Below are 23561 nucleotides of genomic sequence, written 5' to 3'. Positions count from 1 at the left end.
GTGTGTGTGTGTGTGTGTGTGTGTGTGTGTGTGTGTGTGGTTATTTTAGATGTTGTCTTGCTCTCAGTGATGAATAAAGGATCATGTGAGTGGTGTTCGTCAGTACGAGACAATGATGTTCCACCACATTTACACACTTTTTCATTCATTTCATTGTTTATTTTACAATTTCTTTATATTATAATATTCTTTATATAAAAAGTGTACATTTTTTAAAATAGGTGAAATATATACAGGAAAAAATAAAACACAAATAAATCACAATAAATTATTCTATTTAAGAAAATAATAATCAATTGTTTGTGTCATAACCTCCTGGCAGAGGCAGAATGGGATCAACTCTCCTGAGTGGAAATGTCTCCTGTGTATTTAATGTTGAGGGTAAAAGTGCAGGTGAGTTTGAGTTTGGCAGGATGTCAGAAAATCTGTTGAGCCTCATTTCATCATTCTATCAAGGAGTAGACTGGCTCCACCTGGGGGGTGGGGGGTATATGGGTATATATAATCATCATCATCATCATCATCATCATCATCATCATCATCATCATCATCATCATCACACACGCACACACACAGATACAAATACATGCACACAAATACACACGTATACAAACACAGACACACACTTAGATATACATATCCACAAACACACGTTCACACACACACACTACACCCAGACACACACACACACACACACACACACACACAGATTCACACACAGATACACACTTACACAATTACACATACAAACACAAATTCGCATACACAACTTTTTTTTGTCATGAATTATTATTATATTTATTATTATATTAATTATTATAAGTAATGAAACAGATGCTGAATTTATTTTGTTTTGATTCTGATCTAATAAAACATTTAATTTCATATAAATCAGATTCAATATAATACAATTGTGTGAATAAACAGAATTAGCAATTTTTTTTTATTAAAAACGTGTTCATGCAGTGGAATCAGGGGCTCATGCACACGTTTCAAACACAGTGCGGATTATGGGAAACGACAGGGAAAGGGGGCGGGGCTTAGGGAACAGAACAGGAGTGTAATGAGAAAGTGATATGATATTCACCAGATTTTCAAGTGGGCGATTCTCTGATGGCGAGGAAGCGTCAGGGGGCGTCTTTTTTTCTGTATGATAAAAATAAGTTACATTCACAACACAACACATTCACAATTTACTCACACACACACACACACACACACACACATACACACACACACACACACACACACACACACACACACACACACACACACACACACACACACACACACACACACAGTATTTAATATTCGGAGCTGATATAGATTGTGTATGATTTTACTCAGATTGAGAATAGTTGGGTCTCCTGCCAGGATGTAAATGGCTTCATACTGATTTTCCTGAGCTGTAAACACAAACAAACAAACACAAAATTATAGACACACCCACACATCTAATTAGTTTATTTTTAGCTTTAGAACAGAAATGAATGGCATAAATTAGCATTATAATGGTGTAAGGTCTCACGTCTAGCCGTGGATCATCACCTTCTACCATGGTCACTTCTCAGCATTGAGGAGATCCAGCTGTTATTGATGTTTACTGAGCAAAAATGACTGAATGGTTTGCAATAATGCATCATTTCTTTTAAGTATTTTTCATATACACCTTGTTACATCTACACTCCTGCTGCAGTAAACGTGGCGTGTCTCTACTCATAATCCCTGTATTCACCATATAAGTTCTACCACACGGAAAACTCCTGCATGGAGCTCAGTAAGTTCATCAGGAAATGTGTCAATCTAAATATATATGAAAAGAATCTCACTCACCAGTCTGTGTAACGTCTGTCATGGATTCGTAGATGTGATCTGCCTTTTTGTCTTTAACAGCTGAGAAATGCAAAACAAATGAGTGTTCACTTGAAACAGCTCCATTTCAAGGCAATGATATACAATCAGTTCTTAGTCTAATGATGAGCTCTCACTTTTCTTCTGGAAGAAACATTTCCACAGCAGCAGAGCTCCAAAAACCCCTACAGCAGTGACTCCACCCAGCACCGAGACCATCACCACAGCTGCATTTGCAATCACACAGAGCAGAAATCTCATCGAATGTAAAATAAGGACCATGTTGCTGTCTGAAATTCTGTAGAAATTACATCCTGTTTTCAAAGATTTTTTTGAAGGTCAAACATTACGAAAGCATCTCTTAACCATCATCCAGTAACCATGGAGCTGCACCGGTCTCCCAGACGAACTCAATGTAAACCTGATCACAAGTCATTATAATGTCCACCAGGGGGTTGATGCAGATTCATCAGCATGTTATTGTAACTGTTGACCAGTAGGTGGCACAAAGTTGCTGAGATACAACTTCACTTTCTGTTTGGTGACCTCACTGTTAAAACTATTTGCACATTCAGGGGCAAAACATTGAGTAACCACTTGGCATGTGGTAGATGAGTAGTTAAGACATTGGATTTGTTTATTTAAAGATAAATTTTTAGCTCTGCCACGTTGCCATCGCTGGGTCCTTGAATCCTTAACCCTCAAATGTTGTACAACATTTTTTTTATGAAATAATCATAAGTTAAATCATAAAATTGCGTGCCAAATGCAAAGAGCATTTAAAAAGTCATCTAATCATTTTGGGAAATTTTACTCTGGAGATGATGTGTGCCATATTTAGTGAAGCCTGGATGAAATTTGACAAATTCCAATATTTTGCAATATGGTGGAACTCTAACTGTTATTACATGATGGTTTCTGAATCTCTCAACTCAGAGAATCCATGGATGCAGGGCTTTAAACTTTTGAACACATGGTTCAAAATCTAGCCTGAATGTTGGTGCTAATGTTTTGGCATCTTTTTACCTCAAATTTGGTCAGAATGTTCTTTAGTTCCTCTCAAATCAGTTTACCAAATTTCGCTAGTTTTAACCAGATGGTTCACCAGAGACAGATAGAGAGAAGACATCCAAAAAATTCCTAAATGTTTTCTGGTAAAAAAAAAAAATTTTTGGGTAAGGGAGATCTGGTCAGGAAAAAATGTGCTAACAAACCATATCAGCAGGCAGAGACATAAACGTTTAACAGGCAAATATCCATTAATATACAAAATAAAGTGAGATAAGCAAAAAACACGAGAGAGAAAAACTAAAACAAGATGATAAACTGAGAGACAATAAAAATAAAACATGGAATATGGAAAATACGGCTCGGTAATCGGCAGCAAAACGAACAAGGATCTTGTGAACAATAAATTCAAGCAAAAAGATCTGTACCCACATACAGTACTAATCAAAGTGTAAACTAAAAAAAAACTGTAAAATCATATGATAAATGTGAGACTTGACAAGTCAAATCATTTCTGTCTAAAAAGGGGATATTCTTTAAAAATGGCCTGCAAGAACTTATTAAATACAGAATAATAGTTATTATAAATAAGATACATATCATGTAATATAAATAATATTAAATACATTTTAGTTTTTTTTCTCTAAAAAGTTTTTTAGAGAAAGAAGATAAAAAAAAAATACAAACAAACTGACTTTACTCACATTTTGACAGTTTGTTGGGAATATGTTCTGTAGCTGACTGAAATCCAAAACTTTCGGCCACAGTTACAATAAAATTATCAGTAAAAAAGGTTGTGTGCTGAAGCAGAATCAATTCCACCATCATGATGTTGAATATTTTCTAGAACAGCCCATGCTGCAGTGTTTCATTCCTCTTGTACTCAGTGATTTGCAAACAAATACATTTGTTTCACTAAAACAATGAGTCCTTTTGTTCTTTCATTGCTACATTCGATGTCATGGAACATGTTCCGGTTCTCTGTGGTGTTGACTATAGTGGGAGTTTATTTCAAGAAAGGTTTAAACTGAGAGGAAGAGAGTTTAGTGGTATACCAACCTCATGCGCTGGTCTACAAATGTGGAAAAGAAAAAGTGAACTATTTATGAGTCATCGTTCACCACAACAAACCAGCATGATAATAAACACTGAACGACTGGAAACTTGACAACTTTGAATGACCTAATGCTGATAATCATCTTCATTCTACAGAAAGACACCAGAAACACACATGTTGGTCTGAGCTGCCAGTGTGGGCTCCATCTCCTAACTTACTTTTATGCCTAGATTTTAAAAGCAGACCAACGTCTGGACTGGTCAGGTTTGTCTTTTCCTTCACATTACTTCAACATGCTTGTCATGGATTAGTATTTAGGGCTGGACAACATAAACATTTTATTTTGATCCAATTATCCAGTTTTGCTCTGTAAACATCAATAACACCCTAATGTTGGGAAGTGACCATGGAATAAGATGAAAAATCCACAACTAGGTGTGAGACTTTACACTATTTTAATAGTGAAGAACGTTCACCTTATTTATTTAAAATTCTGGACTTCATGTAAATGGTGTGTGTGTGTGTGTGTGTGTGTGTGTGTGTGTCTTACCAAATCTTTTCTTCACAGGTGTGCTTGGTGGAGTGGAGGAAACTAGAAAATGGATTACAGTTGATGTTTCAGTCGAGCTCGTGGTCTCAACACTCAACAGAATCTACATCCTCCCACTACAATCCCCATAATCACATAACCTGATAAATCCTACAACCTGGTGAAACTGTTAAAGATAAATAATTGGAATCTGAAATAGAAAGTGAGGACATTTAAACAAGGCCTCTTTGTGAAACATTTGAAACAACTTGTGGTCAGATGGGAGATTGACTTAGAGGAGTGTGGATTGTGACGAGATATTTAGGTGTTAGTGGTTTTAACGTCTTTAAACTGATGCGTGACAGACTCATTCCATCAATGTGTGAGAGATCAGATTGAGAGATAAAATGGAAGTTGTTTATTGTGCTATTAATCTTCAGTGCTACTTTTCATATTGAAAGATAATCAGGTGTGTTTTAGGCTGCCACAATGAAAGTCCACTCTAAATTGTGCAGTTTTATCACAGCACGATGCCACAGATGTTGCAGGTTTTGAGGGAGCGTGCGATCGGCATTCTGACTGCAGGAACGTCCACCAAAGATGCTGCCTGTGAATTAAATGTTCATTTCTCTACCATAAGTCGTCTCCAAAGGCGTTTCAGAGAATTTGGCAATACATCCAACTGGCCTCACAACCACAGACCACGTGTAACCCCACCAGCCCAGGACCCTCCACATCTTCACCTCCAACATTATCTGAGACCAGATATCTGAACAGCTGCTGCAACAATCATAACCAAAGTATTTCTGCTGTCAGAAAGCATCTCAAGGAAGCTCATCTGCATGATCGTCGTCCTCATCGGGGTCTCGACCTGACTGCAGTTCCACTTCAGCAATTGAAGAGGAGTGAACCAACATTCCACAGGCCACAATCAACAACCTGCTCACCTCTATGTTAAGATGTGTTGCACTGCATGAGGCAAATGGTCACACCAGATACTGTTGATGCTGTTACCAATACAGTGTTGGGGAACGTTACTTTTAAAAGTAACGCATTACAATATTGAGTTACTCCCCAAAAAAGTAACTAATTACGTTACTTAGTTACGTTTTATGGAAAGTAATGCGTTATATTACTTTTGTGTTACTTTTGCGTTTCTTGTATCTCTTTCACGCTTTACAGGTGTAACAGGTGTAATATAGAGAATTGCCATTAAGAAATCAGTTATATTAGAGGAAAAGACACTTTAACATTTAAAATGTTTAATAACTTCTTAGAGAACAATAAGATGATCGACTACATTTTGACCACAAGGCTGAACACTTTCCAGTCGCACTTCTGTACACTGCTTTTCAATCTGCCTCACCGTCAGGAATGTAACTATCGTTCGTGTATATAAGGTTAAGGGTGTGGGCTGCACACCGGTGATGTGGAGGGAGAACATACCTTTCACTGTCATCTCGTAAAACATAGTGCAATTCTGTAAATATGACCTCATCCTCGTCTACATCATTCTCTGCTTCATCATCAGCTTCAAACATTCTGAACACTTTTACAAAGTTCACGCTTTTATCAGTGACCGGGGCAGTTTATCTTCCCACAAAGAGCAAATGAGCTGTGAATTTACTCTCTCTCTCTCTCTCTCTCTCTCTCTCTCTCTCTCTCTCTCTCTCTCTCTTTCTTTCTCTCTCTCTCTCTCTCTCTCTCTCTCTCTCTCTCTCTCTCTCTCCACTGCAACAGCATTGTACATGTGTCTCCCACGGAGAACTTTTATTCTGAGCAGTCTAGAGATCTGTAGTGGTGGAAAGTCGGCAAAAGTTTTCTATATTTCTGTCTCCATTTCCATATATTCAACATTATGCACACACACACACACACACACACACACACACACACACACACACACACACACACACACACACACACACACACACACATGTAGTGCTGTGCTTTGCATGCAGATGTTTTTTTTGAATTGGTATTTTTTGCAGTTGACAAGAGCTTTTCACCAACACATAATCTACACTTAACCATTATTCCTTTCTCCTTTTCCTCCACTATTTCAAAATAATAAGAACACTTCCATCACAGTGATGTAATCCCTAGTTTACCATCTCCGCTTCTGACCAGCTTCTGTTCCTGCTGCTCGCACGTATGAGTGCGCGATTCTACGTGACTACGTTCATTTTAATTCAGTATTTATTTTTTTATGCAAAATAATTGAACTGAAAAGTAACTCGCATTACGTTTTTAAAAAACTAACTCAGATGTTAGTGTGTAAATTTATAAAGTAACGCGCTACTTTACTCGTTACTCCAGAAAAGTCATATTATTACGTAACGCACGTTACTTGTAACACGTTACCCCCAACACTGATTACCAATACAGTAAAATTGCACATTTTGGAGTGGTATTTTATTGTGTCCAGCCTTAAGCACACCCGTGCAATAATCATGCTGTCTAATCAGCAACCTGATCTGTGAGGTTTATGGATTCTCTCGGCAGAGGAGAAGAGCTCACTAACACAGATTTAGACAGATTTGTGAACAATATTTGAGAGAAATAGACCTTTTGTATACATAGTTCAGCTCATTTAAAAAAAACAGGAAAAACAAAAGTGTTGCGTTTATATTTTTGTTCAGTATATTTGGATATTACAATAATTACAATGTCATATTTTCAAACCCTTCCTACAACAACATCGGCAGTAGCTACAGACTACAGCTGGATGATTTGAGGAAGTAATATCTGTCACTGCACCACCTCACAAAAACACCACCCCAGATGCCATTTTCATCAAACACCATCAGTTCTCTTGTTATTTAATATCATCTCAATTAGTTTAGTTATTTATCATCTGCTGTGTTTTCTCTTGGTCTTTCTTCACTTATTTATAAATCTTTAGCTTTGTTTTGCATATTAAAGCTTCAAATATTTCTCTACTGCGATGCGACAATGTAATGTATTTTTTGTTGTTTATTTTCACATGATTTTCTCACACATAATTATGGACAAATGATAAGCAGTGTAACTTCTATATGGATGGTGTGAAGGTATTAAGTTCTTGACAGCACAATCTAGCCAGAAAAATGGACCTCATGAATGCACAAATCCTGCAGGTTCTTCTCACCTTCTGGTGGTAGATTTTTGAGGGCATCTGCACTGACTGAGGCTCCTGTCCTCCTAGGCATCGCTTCTGCATGGGGAAAACAGTCCCAGCCCATGTACCATCTCGGTCCTGAGCCAAGTCTCTGAGCCTTGCTGAGGGCATTACCCAGTTTCTAAACCCTGCTGGGGGCACTGTTCAGCCTCTGAGCTCCACTTCAGATGCAGCACAGCCTGCCTGCTATAATGAGAACGCCACCTAAACTTCACAAATGGCTGTGGGGGTTGTCAAGGATGTCACTCTGACTTCAGAGTCCTGCAGAGGGTGTCGATCTGCTTCAAAGTTCCACAGAGGACATCGCTCTGCATCTATGCCCAGCTGAGCACATCACTCCACCTTCAACTTCTGTTCCTCTGCATCATTTTGGCCAGAAATCTGGGTGCCCACCAGAAACATGCCCCTGAAAGCAGTCTACAGGAGGCTCAACCTGCATTTTATCAGGCCCTTCCCGGTTCCAAAGGTGCTCTATCTATTTGATATCCAACTCAAGCTCCCCAGACTCCCCCAATTCCACATGACCTTCCACATCTTCCATTACAAGCACATCTTTGCCTGCTTTTGTGCCCAGTACTTTTTATATGGCGGCCATTTTTTTTTTACATATTTAAGAACGCTGTTTTCTGACACTAGTAGCCAGATTGGCTTTTTGGCTACATTGCTTAGAGATCTATCCCACCATTATCCCTGCTTTCCTTTCTGTTACCAACTTCATTTGGAGCACTGTGATAGCATACATACCTGCATCTCATTCCTCTTTGTTTGGGCTCCCAGATTTTCAGATTCAGTTTTTTAACTCTGCTTTAGTCTAGTCTACATTGCTCTGGCAAGTATAAGCTGGAGATAGAAGACAATTTTAACACCTCTGACCCTGGATGTATGTTGCAAGGCATCCAGGTTCTCACTGACTAAAATTGTGGATCCTAGCCCACCATAAGTAACAGCTCATTCCTCAGGGAGTTCAACACTTGCTATGCTGGTTTATACCAGAAAAATGCAAGAGCTTCTACCAAAGGTGAGATTCCACTATCATCCTGAGCAGTTTTTATGCACACAAGGCTGCTAATGGCTTTAGCACAACTAACCAGGGATTTTACAGATATATGCAACTTAGTTACACCAAACAAATGCTTGACCTTTTTCAAAATTGTGAAAGTACCATAACACTGTAATGCCACAATATTCAACAACTCTTGTCCAGTCCCCCACCCACACCCTCCATCATCACCAAGTGTGTCCTCTCTCATCTGTAAGCTTCTCTACAACCATCACATCTCTACTGTGATATGACTATATAGTTTTCTGACGCAATTCATGGATTGTATTAACGTCATGTATAACTTTATATAATTTTCCAAAGTAATACTGAAACTCATACTCACCTAAAGTACTTGACAGTCCTTCAGATTCTTGTATAGTGAAGTTGAAGCTGGTGATTTGAGTAGAGCGTTTTTTAAGGTGATTTGCTCTGGTGCTGGATGTCGAAATTGTCATTGTTGTCTTACTTACATTCTCTGTAGGGATGGTAGTGAACATGAATTCATTATTGGGAATAAACAGATAATGTGTAACTGCTGTGTATGTCTGTCTGAATGCAAATGTTAAATTATTGGTGAAAGAATTCTTAGCTAACATCAGCAAGCTAAAGCAGAACATCCAGCTGACCCCTTATTATCTCTGGTGATGTAAATCACACCAAATAAATTACTGCATTTCCCAGATTTTTTTCAAGTGTGTCTTGTGCAACAATACTATGGATCACATCAACATGACTGAAGCTTCCAAAGTCCTCATCCTCCACCACAGTGAAAATGTGAGCAGACTTCTCACTACAACATCTACGTCTATCCTCTGCAGGTGGCAGATCCTTTTCTGTCATTGCTCCAACACTATGGAACTCCTTACCCATTGCACTCAGAACCATCACCACTTTGGCTGAATTTAAATCAAGGCTTAAGACCCACCTTTTCAACCTCCACTATCAGTCAATGCGTTAGGAGTCCTTAATTTTTCTGAAATGTGGTGTATGTTTCATGTACTATGTAGTGTTCTTTCTCTTGTCCTTTATGTTTTTGTGTCTGTTTTTGTCTCTGCTATTAACTCATGCAGCTGCATGTGATCCTTCATCCTGGGCAAATGTCAGACGAATATGTTTATGTTTATGTAGGTTCATTATGTTTCATCTGTCTTGAAATATTGAAATATTGTACCTTGTAAAGCGTCCTTGAGCTTGGGAAAGGCGCTATATAAATGAAACTTATTATTATTATTATAATCAGTTCCACCCTGCCTTTAGCACAGAGAAAATCAGACGTCAGTAAAGAGCCACAAACACGCCTCTTTCTTCAGTAATCATGTTCGTTTCTCTGACCTTTCTTGGAAACTGAACACCTTCACACTCGCCCCTCTGTTGTTCTGAGGACACTTTAATGTTCACTTTAATCCTCATTTATAGCAGTTTTCACACTTTATCCCCGTGTGGTAGTAATGGAGCACAATATTTAAAGGGTGAGAAGAATTACATCTGCACTGATGCATTCTCATGAGTAGCCTTTTGCCTTCAGCTGTACTGATGCTGAACTCTCAGATCATTTGGTACTTTTTTACCATCTACACAAAACATTGTTCTTCTCAATATTAACAAATATATTGACTCAATCACGACCCTTAAGACAGATTAAACTAATCCAATCAGAAACCTTGGATGAAAAAAAAAGTCTAACTCCTACTGAAGGCATGAGAGTTTGGGAATGAAATGGGAAGCTTACACTTCATCCAGGACCAACCTGAAGTGAAATGTGAAATGCCAAGTACAACAATAAACTGCAGATAGAAGACAATCTTAACACTCTGGTCCTTGATGTACAGTGAGGAAAATAAGTATTTGAACACCCTGCAATTTTGCAAGTTCTCCCACTTAGAAATCATGGAGGGGTCTGAAATTGTCATCGTAGGTGCATGTCCACTGTGAGAGACATAATCTAAAAAAAAAATCCAAAAATCACAATGTATGATTTTAAACTATTTATTTGTATGATACAGCTGCAAATAAGTATTTGAACACCTGAGAAAGTCAATGTTAAGATTTGGTACAGGAGCCTTTGTTTGCAATTACAGAGGTCAAACGTTTCCTGTAGTTTTTCACCAGGTTTGCACACACTGCAGGAGGGATTTTGGCCCACTCCTCCACACAGATGTTCTCTAGATCAGTCAGGTTTCTGGCCTGTCGCTGAGAAACATGGAGTTTGAGCTCCCTCCCAAGATTCTCTATTGGGTTTAGGTCTGGAGACTGGCTAGGCCACGCCAGAACCTTGATATGCTTCTTACAGAGCCACTCCTTGGTTATCCTGGCTGTGTGCTTCGGGTCATTGTCATGTTGGAAGACCCAGCCTCGACCCATCTTCAATGCTCTAACTGAGGGAAGGAGGTTGTTCCCCAAAATCTCGCAATACATGGCCCTGGTCATCCTCTCCTTAATACAGTGCAGTCGCCCTGTCCCATGTGCAGAAAAACACCCCCAAAGCATGATGCTACCACCCCCATCCTTCACAGCAGGGATGGTGTTCTTGGGATGGTACTCATCATTCTTCTTCCTCCAAACACGTTTAGTGGAATTATGACCCAAAAGTTCTATTTTGGTCTCATCTGACCACATGACTTTCTCCCATGACTCCTCTGGATCATCCAAATGGTCATTGGCAAACTTAAGACGTGCCTGGACATGTGCTGGTTTAAGCAGGGGAACCTTTCGTGCCATGCATGATTTTAAACCATGACATCTTAGTGTATTACCAACAGTAACCTTGGAAAATGGTGGTCCCAGCTCTTTTCAGGTCATTGACCAGCTCCTCCCATGTAGTTCTGGGCTGATTTCTCACCTTCCTTAGGATCATTGAGATCCCACGAGGTGAGATCTTGCATGGAGCCCCAGTCTGAGGGAGATTGACAGTCATGTTTAGCTTTTTCTATTTTCTAATGATTGCTCCAACAGTGGACCTTTTTTCACCAAGCTGCTTGGCAATTTTCCCGTAGCCCTTTCCAGCCTTGTGGAGGTGTACAATTTTGTCTCTAGTGTCTTTGGACAGCTCTTTGGTCTTGGCCATGTTAGTTAGTTGGATTCTAACTGATTGTATGGGGTGGACAGGTGTCTTTATGCAGCTAACGACCTCAAACAGGTGCATCTAATTTAGGATAATAAATGTAGTGGAGGTGGACATTTTAAAGGCAGACTAACAGGTCTTTAAGGGTCAGAATTCTAGCTGATAGACAGGTGTTCAAATACTTATTTGCAGCTGTTTCATACAAATAAATAGTTTAAAAATCATATATTGTGATTTCTGGATTTTATTTTTAGATTATGTCTCTCACAGTGGACATGCACCTATGATGACAAGTTCAGACCCCTCCATGATTTCTAAGTGGGAGAACTTGCAAAATAGCAGCGTGTTCAAATACTTATTTTCCTCACTGTATGTGGTAAGGCCCCCAGTTTCTCACCAACTATAAACCGCCTGGACCACCCTGCCCACAGCAAGTAACAACACATTGCTGGAGGAGTTCAGCACTTTCTCATGTGGAGATTCCACAGGACCCCCAACTCTCCTTCTCCATCAGAGGTGTATTTATATGCTTTACAAAAAATCATACTGGATCTCATACTCACGTGTAGTCGTGACAACTGAAGGTCCTTTAGGTTTTTGTACACTGGAGTTGGAACTGCTGGTTTGAGTAGCTTTAGGTTCACTGCCATTCACGCTGGTGCTGGTTTTCGGAGTCTGTGTGATTTTCCTTAAATTCTCTGTGTGGATGGTAGTGAACGTGAATCCTTTATTTGGGAAAAAAACAGATAATATTTTCTAAACACATACTCGATCAAAGAATGTGAAGATAAAATGGCAATTTAAGCTGGATAAGGGACAATTTGAACACATTTGACCCTGGATGTATGTTGCAAGGCATCCAGGTTCTCACTGACTATAATTGTGGAAGATCCTAGCCCACCGCAAGTAACAGCTCATTCCTCGGGATGTTTAACACTTGCTATGCTGGTTTATACCAGAAAAATACAAGAGCTTCCACCAAAGCTGAGATTCCACATGACCACAGTTCTTCTTCTCCACCATCATCCTGAGCAGGTTGAATGCACACAAGGCTGCTAATAGCTTTGGCCCAACTAACCAGGGATTTTTACAGATACAGTATATGCAACTTAGTTACACCAAACAAATGCTTGACCTTTTTCAAAATTGTGAAAGTACCATAACACTGTAATGCCACAATATTCAACAACTCTTGTCCAGTCCCCCACCCACACCCTCCATCATCACCAAGTGCTTTGAGACACTGGTCCTCTCTCATCTGTAAGATTCTTCACAACCATCACATCTCTACTGTGATCTGAATATATAGTTTTCTGACAGAATTCATGGATTTTATCAACTTCATGTATAATTTTGTATGATTTTCCAAAGTCAAACTGGATGTCATACTCACCTAAAGTACTTGAAGTTCCTTCAGATTCTTGTACTGTGGATTTGAAACTGACGATTTGAGTAGACAGATGTTCAGAGTGATTTGCTCTGGTGCTGGATGTTGGAGTTTTCATTGTTGTCTTACTTACATTCTCTGTAGGATGGTAGTGAACATGAATTCATTATTGGAAATAAACAGCTAATGTGTAACTGCTGTGTATGTCTGTCTGAATGCTAATGTTAAATTATTGGTGAGAGAATTCTTAGCTAACATCAGCAAGCTACAGCAGAACATCCAGCTGACCCCTTATTATCTCTGGTGATTTAAAATCACACCAAATTAATTACTGCATTTCCCAGACTTTTCACTACAACATCAGTTCCAGCCTACACGTTGCTGCTCTCATCAACCTGGGCCAACCTGACACGACCCTGCCTTTAGCACAGAAAAAATCAGGAAACTGCTGTCAGACGTCAGTGAGTAGCCACAAACACACCTCTTTCTTTAGTAGTCATGTTTGTGGGTGTTCATTTCTCTGACCTTTCTTGGAAACTCAAAACTTTCTCACTCGCCCCTCTATTGTTCTGAGGACACTGAAAAAAGCTCAAGCAGTTTTCACAGTTTATCACCGTGTGGTAGAAATGGAGCCTTTAAAGTCTTAATAGACTTTAAAGTGTGAGAAGTATTATCAAGGACATCACCAATCATCAAAATGTTACAGACGTCTGCACTGTTGCGTTCTCATAAGCAGTCTTTTGCCTTCAGCTGTACTGATGCTGAACTCTCAGATCATGTAGGATTTTACTGCAATTATTTGTTAAAACTGTTATTTCCACATATAATTAGACATCAGAATTTACTGTGATTAACTCTTCATAACTCTTAATGTTTACCTCTACCCCAATCTACAGCACCACAGTTCTTATAGATTTTATTTAACTAAATTGTATTTATATTATTAATATGCATCATGATGTTTAAAAGTTGTTACACTCTGAACTCCTTCTTTATTTTACTTTCATTTATGTGTGTTACCGGGTGAAAGTTATCTTCATTGCATCGTCTCTGTTTCTTTATCTGCACTTTTCTTTTGTATTCAGTTTTTTTTTTTATCTCGTCTACATAAAGTTCAGCAGTTAGTCACATCAACCACATGAACCCCCGACATTAACCACACACACATTTCCTCTGTTCTCTTCTCCTGCTTCACACACTGCTACAGGGTTCAGTGCAGAAACTCAAACACAACCCACTCTACACTACTGTACACACACTGCATGTACACACTCTCACTACACTTATAACAGGAGTGTGTTGTGTTAGAATCAGAGAAAGACTCACACACCACTGTAACCGTGGAAACATGGAACACACCTGTGTGAAAGGAGAACGATAGAAAATCCCACAGTTAGAGACGTTACACTCACCTTCTACTGGAGTGATGATCAGATTGAGCACAGGAACAGTGTTACAGTAGTAAATCCCTGAGTCTGAGACAGAAACGTTCCTTATATAGAGGGAGAAATCACTTAACACCCCGAATCTGTTATCAGGATCTGGGATCAGTTTTTTAGGAGTTTCTCCACGTTGAGCAGTGATGATTTCCCGTCTCCCTTCAGGAACTCCTTTACTCCAGAACACTTTACCATCATTTTTACAGTAGAATATCACATCACTCCCTTCTGTGTGTGTCTGAATGGGAATAGCTGTAAAAACATAAAATATATACAGAACTGTGATCATAATGCAGGAACATCACCATAGCAACCATCTGTAGCTTCTACACTAAATTATAAACAATCGCAAACACAAGAACCTCCACAAAACCTTCATCTTTTACTTCCTGAGATCTTTAGGGGTTCTTTTCAATATTTGTATTAATTATTTTATAAATTAATCCGTTTTTAAAATCAATCACTGTTGATTATTTTACAGTAACATCACGGCCCCAAGTGTTTTATTCCTCCATCACATTAATGTTACAATGATAAGGTTTTACTCATTAAAGCACTACAACATTTTATCCATTTAGAGTTACATGTAATGATGTGGAACGTCACTGAGACGAGTTCGTTCCTGTTCTCACTTCTATTTCTGTATATCTGCTCTAAACTCTGTACCCTCAGACTCCTTCATTGTGTCCCTGTAAAAAAGGTGTTGGTACAGGACTAAAAACGTATCAATGTAAATGCATACAAACAGAACAATGTAGATGTGAAGATGTTTTGAGAGTGAACATGAGGCAGGACATGATGATGAGTGTGAACAGTGATGAGCGCTGGGATTGTGGTTAATCAGTGGTATTTAAGATAAATAAAGTGTTAAACTCTTACACATCCGGCATGTAGAACATCAGCAGAACAACAGATCGTTTTATTAAACACAAAGTTTTTGGAGTAGCTGCTTCATGCTGTGGTGCAGTAACACATCTGGAGAAAAGCTCTATCTTCCCTCTACCACATACATGAGACTTTATTCCAGATGTGAATTCACTGATAGTGTGATCACAGTAAGTTGGACTTGTCAGAGTTGCTTGTGTGAACTTTCTTTCATTCCCTGTAGGGATGGAAGTGAACATGAATCCATTACTGTGAAAGAACAGATGAAGTGATGGAATCCCATACACACATGAACAGGTTTTGGTGTGTGGCTGTGATCAGGACTGCAATCCTGCAGGACACGATCACAAACTCTCTCCAGTGGGAGGATTTGATTTCATGTGAGTGTGAGTTCAGAGAAGAAACAACACACACCACATTCATCACTACTGTAAGAACTTCTCTTCATCTCTGTGTAGAACATCATCTGTTTATTCTCCATAATGTTTCACTATCAGACACATCGTGTAGCGTAGAAACATCAAGTACCATCATATGATTTCTGTCACATCACACAACTTTAATACACACATTCATATTATACTAATTCACTAATGTGTGTGTGTGTGTGTGTGTGTGTGTGTGTGTGTGTGTGTGTATTGTGGTTTACTCACCGCTGTAAACTGTGTGTACAGAGACACAGAGCAGGAGACACATTACACAGAGAACATGCATCATCTATTCTCTTTACCAAACTGATATCAGAACATCTGGGCTTGACTTTTCAAACCAGCAGCAGGAAGTGAGATCACACTCACACACACACACACACACACACACACACACACACACACACACACACACACACACACTGCTGGGACTGGAGATACAGAAATACACACTGCAGTCTGAACCTCATGTCTTAGTTTTAACGAGCAATGAATAATTCTAAGTTTGTATAAATTCCAGGAAACTTACTTGAAGCTCGATTTTGTTCACAAATTACAATTGAAATGACTTCTTTAGATTAGTTACAGTTACTTTGGTCTTCTGAAAGGTGTTGAGATCAAATCATATCAACACCAATGTGCTGCTTCTGGGCCCTTGAGAAAGGCCCCTAATCTTCACCTCTTGCGTTACTCCCTCGAGATAAGGATGTCTGCAAAATGCTGTAAATGTAAAATTAATTATGACCAGGTGATCAATAAAAGAAGGAGGAGTCAGTGTGTATCTATGAAAACACGTTGATTGCTGAAACACTTAACACACAACAGGGTTAAATAGATTTTTGGATCGTACAAGTACACAGACTTTCTCTGGTTTTTGGGCCAATGAGCAAAATCTCTGTCTTATCAGAATTTAAAAATAGAAAGTTATGAGTCATCCAGTCTTTTAATTCTTTAATACACACTTTGGTCTGTGGATTTCTGTAACTGATTTGTCATTGTTGCTGATCTGATTACCCACTGTGGTATCATCTGCCTACTTAATGAAGGTGGAAGAATTATGAAGAGAAAGACATTCCTGGATGAACATGGAGATCAGTGAGATGTTACACTGTTCAGTCACAGTTTTGTCCTCTTTCACTTCCCTTTGTGCTTTTATGGGGTTTTGTGGGTGGGTTTAGGGGTAAATGTCATTACACACTCTGTAATTAAATTCACAGTTGAGCGCAGTTTAACCACACAGACACCTGAATATGAAGTTAATCAGTGAACAGTTTCTAAATCTTCTGCTATTTTTGTTTAGTTTGGGACTAAATTTATACAGCAGTTAAAAAAAAGATGAACAAGAAGGTTCAAGATACTTGATATTTTATAGAAAGTTGATGAATATAATGCACAATGTGTAGGAGAAACACAAACTGCATCTCTGAATCCTGCTGTACTGAACTTCAATCCTGATGAAAAGTCCAGCACTATGAAACGAAGGGTTTAATATTTAATATTAATAATAATCTATTTTATATCACACCTACTTCCATGAGAGTCTGGAGATCAGTGCGTCACTACAATTAAACATTGTTCGTTCCACTGGACTCCATAATGGCCTGGAGTTTATAAACAGCAACAAGGTGAACAGCGCCCTCTACTGGAGTCTACAGGTAAGGTGTCAGTAATGAGGTCACTGTAATATAGAATATTAATGTTAGAAAGAATCGAGGGTTCTGCATTCATGCTCTGATGTTCAGGAGGATCTTGATGTTGGATGTTTAATGACGAAGCTGAAGAAATTCACAGAGTTTTTGAAAGTTTTATTTCTCTGGCAGCATTTTTATTTGTGAAGGCAAATAAAGTCAAAATACAGGCAGAAGTCAGACAATGTGGAAGCAGAGTTAACTAAACAAAAGATAAAGATATAATCATATAATCAGATACATCATCACAATCATGAACATTAGAGCAGAGTAACAGATGGTTTGATATTGCAGGTACAAGATACTGAGTGTATATTTCACAATGTAATGATGGAATGATTGTCTCTAGATACCGTGACTGAGATACTGTGAGTTTCGGGTAACAATGTTTAGGTGTGTGTGTCTTCAGACTGATGTTGAACATAAACATGCGAGAGATTGCTGGGTGCTGGAGTCTTTCAGCAGCCATGTTTGTAGACCACTCAGTTCAGGGACTTGCAGGCAGGCAAGTAGGAGCATGTGTGTGTGTGTGTGTGTGTGTGTGTGTGTGTGTGTGTGTGTGTGTGTGTGTGTGTGTGTGTGTGTGTGTGTGTGTGTGTGTGTGTGTGTGTGTGTGTGTGTGTGTGTGTGTGTGTGTAGTCATGGATGTAGAGGCAGACAGAAAACCTCTTCTGGTGGATTCTTCTGGTTGCCTGCAGAGAGAAACTCTCAGTGTCTCATGTCTCAGTAACAACAATCAACTTTTACTCTCTACATTTCTTCACTTTTATAGAAAAAACTCCACTAGATACACTCAAGAATTTGAAATAAGAAAGAGAGCTGAACGAATATTTCAATGTGCAGTGAGTGTTCATCTCATGTTGAAGGGTGATTAAGACCACGGCAGCCATGTTTGTAGTCAGAGCAGCATTCTGGGAAATGGAGTCAGACATGTGCTTACAGAGGACGTGAGAAATGAAGTTGCTCAGTGGTTTTAAAACGACAAGCTGAAGTTAATATTTAGAATGTGTGAAAATCCACCATACAATAAAAAGCTAACATGAAGTTCCTTGTCAACACCAACACACACACACACACACACACACACACACACACACACACACACACAAACACAGCAGCAAACAAAGCTCACCAATAAGGAACACATCACGGTAGTCACATCAAACCCAGGAACAACTCGGAGCACTTATCAACTGCAATGGGACAAGTTTTAGTGGCCTAATATGTTTGCAAATGTGCAGCAAACAGTGTCCTTCTGTTCTACATCCATCAAAGATAAAATCCTTTAAACCTTACTGCCTCTGCCTGTTCTACAAACCCTGGTCAGACACCACAGTGAAATTAATTACTCAATAGCAGGACCATCATCATTAGAGAGTTCTCAAAGTCTATAAACCTTGTTATGATATATTTACCATCATGGTGATATGCGCACAGATATGGCTGCACCACATGGGCAAAAACTGCAGCGTATGAAAATGTGTTATTTTACTTATATATTTATCTTTCAGGACCAACATCTAAAAGCAGTTAGTACTGTTTGACATAATACTAGTGTCAGCTGTCATTTTACAGACAGGACTGAAATCTGGACACATTCCTGTAACCTGACCATCGATTATGAACCCAACCTCAGAGTAAAAACCCCAAAGGTACATTGAAGAACAGGGCCAAAGTCTGGCTTTATATATCCTCCTTAACAGGTGCAGGCAATTCAGCATCTTCAGTCTGGAGGATTCTGGGTACTACACCATGTTCCTACAGTAAAAGTAACCTGCTAAAGCACATTACATGTAAAAATCAGCATAAGGAATTCATTGCTCACATTGCTGCCGTGGGCTCTGGTTAGGGAAAATGTCTACAGATGTTGGTAACTGCTTGAAAATAAATTGAACATTGAAGTTCAGAACACTGTAGCTGTAAATATGTTGTGAGAGTGAACATGAGACATGACTTAGGATGAGTGCCAACAGCGATGAGCGCTGGCCTTGTGGTTATTTAGTGGTTAAACTAACAACAAACTAAAAAGTGACACATTGACTGTGGTTAATTTTATTCACAACAATAATTACTTCATAATTTCATTATTAATAACTTATTTAATGAACTATTTAACTTTTACTAGGACCACATGTATCTAGAAATAAACTTTCTGATTCTGTAGCATCTCTGGATGGTGTTTCTGTCTCAGTTTGTACAAACTGGATGTCATACTCATCTAAAGTACTTGAAGTTCCTTCAGATTCTTGTACTGTGGATTTGAAACTGACGATTTGAGTAGACAGATGTTCAGAGTGATTTGCTCTGGTGCTGGATGTTGGAGTTTTCATTGTTGTCTTACTTACATTCTCTGTAGGATGGTAGTGAACATGAATTCATTATTGGAAATAAACAGCTAATGTGTAACTGCTGTGTATGTCTGTCTGAATGCTAATGTTAAATTATTGGTGAGAGAATTCTTAGCTAACATCAGCAAGCTACAGCAGAACATCCAGCTGACCCCTTATTATCTCTGGTGATTTAAAATCACACCAAATTAATTACTGCATTTCCCAGACTTTTCACTACAACATCAGTTCCAGCCTACACGTTGCTGCTCTCATCAACCTGGGCCAACCTGACACGACCCTGCCTTTAGCACAGAAAAAATCAGGAAACTGCTGTCAGACGTCAGTGAGTAGCCACAAACACACCTCTTTCTTTAGTAGTCATGTTTGTGGGTGTTCATTTCTCTGACCTTTCTTGGAAACTCAAAACTTTCTCACTCGCCCCTCTATTGTTCTGAGGACACTGAAAAAAGCTCAAGCAGTTTTCACACTTTATCACCGTGTGGTAGAAATGGAGCCTTTAAAGTCTTAATAGACTTTAAAGTGTGAGAAGTATTATCAAGGACATCACCAATCATCAAAATGTTACAGACGTCTGCACTGTTGCGTTCTCATAAGCAGTCTTTTGCCTTCAGCTGTACTGATGCTGAACTCTCAGATCATGTAGGATTTTACTGCAATTATTTGTTAAAACTGTTATTTCCACATATAATTAGACATCAGAATTTACTGTGATTAACTCTTCATAACTCTTAATGTTTACCTCTACCCCAATCTACAGCACCACAGTTCTTATAGATTTTATTTAACTAAATTGTATTTATATTATTAATATGCATCATGATGTTTAAAAGTTGTTACACTCTGAACTCCTTCTTTATTTTACTTTCATTTATGTGTGTTACCGGGTGAAAGTTATCTTCATTGCATCGTCTCTGTTTCTTTATCTGCACTTTTCTTTTGTATTCAGTTTTTTTTTTTATCTCGTCTACATAAAGTTCAGCAGTTAGTCACATCAACCACATGAACCCCCGACATTAACCACACACACATTTCCTCTGTTCTCTTCTCCTGCTTCACACACTGCTACAGGGTTCAGTGCAGAAACTCAAACACAACCCACTCTACACTACTGTACACACACTGCATGTACACACTCTCACTACACTTATAACAGGAGTGTGTTGTGTTAGAATCAGAGAAAGACTCACACACCACTGTAACCGTGGAAACATGGAACACACCTGTGTGAAAGGAGAACGATAGAAAATCCCACAGTTAGAGACGTTACACTCACCTTCTACTGGAGTGATGATCAGATTGAGCACAGGAACAGTGTTACAGTAGTAAATCCCTGAGTCTGAGACAGAAACGTTCCTTATATAGAGGGAGAAATTACTTAACACCCCGAATCTGTTATCAGGATCTGGGATCAGTTTTTTAGGAGTTTCTCCACGTTGAGCAGTGATGATTTCCCGTCTTCCTTCAGGAACTCCTTTACTCCAGAACACTTTACCATCATTTTTACAGTAGAATATCACATCACTCCCTTCTGTGTGTGTCTGAATGGGAATAGCTGTAAAAACATAAAATATATACAGAACTGTGATCATAATGCAGGAACATCACCATAGCAACCATCTGTAGCTTCTACACTAAATTATAAACAATCACAAACACAAGAACCTCCACAAAACCTTCATCTTTTACTTCCTGAGATCTTTACTGTTCATTTTTCTTTATATTTTAACCTGTGTGTGTGTGTGTGTGTGTGTGTGTGTGTGTGTGTGTGTGTGTGTGTGTGTGTGTGTGTGTGTGTGTGTGTGTGTCTGTGTGTGTGTGTGTGTGTGTGTATTGTGGTTTACTCACCGCTGTAAACTGTGTGTACAGAGACACAGAGCAGGAGACACGTTACACAGAGAACATGCATCATCTATTCTCTTTACCAAACTGATATCAGAACATCTGGACTTGACTTTTCAAACTAGCAGCAGGAAGTGACATCACACACACACACACACACACACACACACACACACACACACACACACACACACACACACACACACACACACACACACACTACTATCACTGTTCCTTCGTTCTGTAGAGCTGCAGCTCTGACACTGGTGCAGGTTTATATTCATGCACTCAGTGATGTTCTACATCATTACATGGAGCCATAAATAGATGTAAAGTTGTAGTGCTTTAACGAGTAAAACATTGTAATTGTTACCAGTTTCTCCGCACGCTTCCACTTCCTGTATTGGACGTAGGACTGTTCGTGTCTTTGGTTTTGTCTCAGGTCTGCTTTGCTCAGTTTAGTCTGCCAGTGCTCAGACCCGGGACTGTGTTTTTGCTTTTGCCCACATTGCTGTTTCTAAACTTAGTTTTTTCTGCTTGTTCTTCAGTTAAATAACTTTATTATATTCCAGTCTGCATCCTGTATTTGGGTTCTTCCAGTGACCCCACATGACAGTTAGTGTGTAATTAAAGTCGCTGGCGTGTTCAGTGGTTGGACCGTGTTAGTGAAATATTCCATTCACACACAAATTGTGCAGAAATTTACTGAATGTTTATTAAAATTGGAATTTTTTTTTTCAATTTGCCGAAAAACTTTGACACTCAACTACACACATGAATACACATATTAAAAGACCCAACCACACCTTTTAGCACACACATTAACCCTAATACCTAGCTCCAGACTATAACCCTAAAACATAGTCCTAAAATATTATCCTAACCCTAAAACTGATCCCTTACAGTTCAGCAACTTCACTACAATCAAACTGTTCATTCCACTGGGTTCATTAAGGCCTGGAGTTTATATACAGAAAGCAGCGACCTCTAGTGGCGTCTATAAGGAATATGTCAGTGATGATACTGGTATAATATATAGAAATATTGATGGATGATGATTTTATACTCAGATGTTTAACAGACATCACTTACGAATAAAAAAGATTTAATGATTGTACATAAAGAGCTTTCGAGTCTAATACACTTATCACATTCAACTCTTCAACTATTCTACATCATAACAATCAAATAGTTGGAAAGAGAAAAAACAACCAACTTTTGTTCTCTTTTGTAGGCTACAGATTGGCAAGATACACACACACACACACACACACACACACACACACACACACACACACAACATCTATACTACAGTGTGACGTATACAGTCAGTTTGTCTCTGTATATGTCATTATCAGGGTTTTAAATCCTGTTTCTTTATGTTTTTGTATTAACAGGTTCTGAGTCTCACATTTCCTCCTGTCTTGTCTTATACAGTCGCTTGTGTACACTTCCTGCTTTTGCGCTGATGCTTGTTTTACATTATGGATCAGTCTCTCTGTGTTCCTGTGTTTGTATCTCACTGCATCATTACCTGAAATTTAGATGTGCTCTCCTCTCAAACCTTTCATTTAATAAAGAAATAAAGGAAATCACCAGAGCTGTTTATTTCCACTGTTCAGGTGTTAGGGTTAGTGCTATGGGTGCAGAAGGTGTTGGGGTTAGTAGCACTATGGGTGCAGTAGGTGCACCCATAACCCCTAACCCTTAACCCTAACCCCTAACCCTTAACCCTTAACCCTAACCCTAACCCTTAACCCTTAACACTAACCCCTAACCCTTAACCCTGACCCCTAACCCTTAACCCTTAACCCTTAACCCTAACCCTTAACCCTT

The 23561-nt window shown here is 38.9% G+C and overlaps 2 protein-coding genes and 2 long non-coding RNA genes across 10 annotated transcripts in view; 1 reads left to right on the top strand and 3 right to left on the bottom strand.

Annotated features, from left to right (window-relative positions):
• LOC310728923 (craniofacial development protein 2-like) overlaps positions 1–23561 on the top strand; it is a 288545-nt gene that overhangs the window by 217449 nt on the left and 47535 nt on the right. The gene's annotated exons all lie outside the window — the stretch shown is intronic.
• The window catches only part of LOC310728988, a 412338-nt gene that overhangs the window by 377830 nt on the left and 10947 nt on the right, over positions 1–23561 (bottom strand). The window lies entirely within an intron of this gene.
• Positions 138–21821, bottom strand: LOC310728922 (uncharacterized protein). 5 transcript variants are annotated; one of them, XM_083546788.1, is made up of 12 exons: positions 21732–21820; positions 21160–21438; positions 14508–14786; positions 13102–13233; positions 12272–12433; positions 8991–9122; positions 4467–4508; positions 1989–2078; positions 1834–1893; positions 1344–1406; positions 1088–1146; positions 138–473 (listed from the first exon to the last, which is right to left on the bottom strand). In XM_083546788.1, exons 1-12 carry the CDS (start codon positions 21793–21795, stop codon positions 444–446), a joined length of 1392 nt encoding a protein of 463 aa, XP_083402914.1. In that variant the 5' UTR covers positions 21796–21820; the 3' UTR covers positions 138–443. The 5 variants fall into 5 exon arrangements, 1 of the variants encoding a protein (XP_083402914.1); XR_014534394.1 differs by having other exon boundaries at positions 172–473; positions 1088–1406; XR_014534396.1 differs by having other exon boundaries at positions 172–473; positions 1088–1406; positions 12272–12406.
• LOC310728980 lies at positions 17642–19174 on the bottom strand. Its single transcript, XR_014534425.1, has 2 exons — positions 19028–19174; positions 17642–18227 (listed from the first exon to the last, which is right to left on the bottom strand). It is a non-coding gene; the product is annotated as an uncharacterized lncRNA (long non-coding RNA).

This window comes from Silurus aristotelis, assembly GCF_946808225.1.
Source record: "Silurus aristotelis genome assembly, chromosome: 7".
Classification (NCBI taxonomy): domain Eukaryota; kingdom Metazoa; phylum Chordata; class Actinopteri; order Siluriformes; family Siluridae; genus Silurus; species Silurus aristotelis.
This window is presented reverse-complemented; position numbering and strand designations above follow the sequence as displayed.

Coding starts and splice junctions, on each gene's coding strand:
- LOC310728922 (XM_083546788.1), bottom strand. CDS start 21,795: ATGATGCATGTTCTCTGTGTAACGTGTCTCCTGCTCTGTGTCTCTGTA. Junction 1,147..1,343: donor CCCAACTATTCTCAATCTGA/GTAAAATCATAC, acceptor TTTATCATACAG/AAAAAAAGACGCCCCCTGAC. Junction 474..1,087: donor ATCGCCCACTTGAAAATCTG/GTGAATATCATA, acceptor CCCACCCCCCAG/GTGGAGCCAGTCTACTCCTT.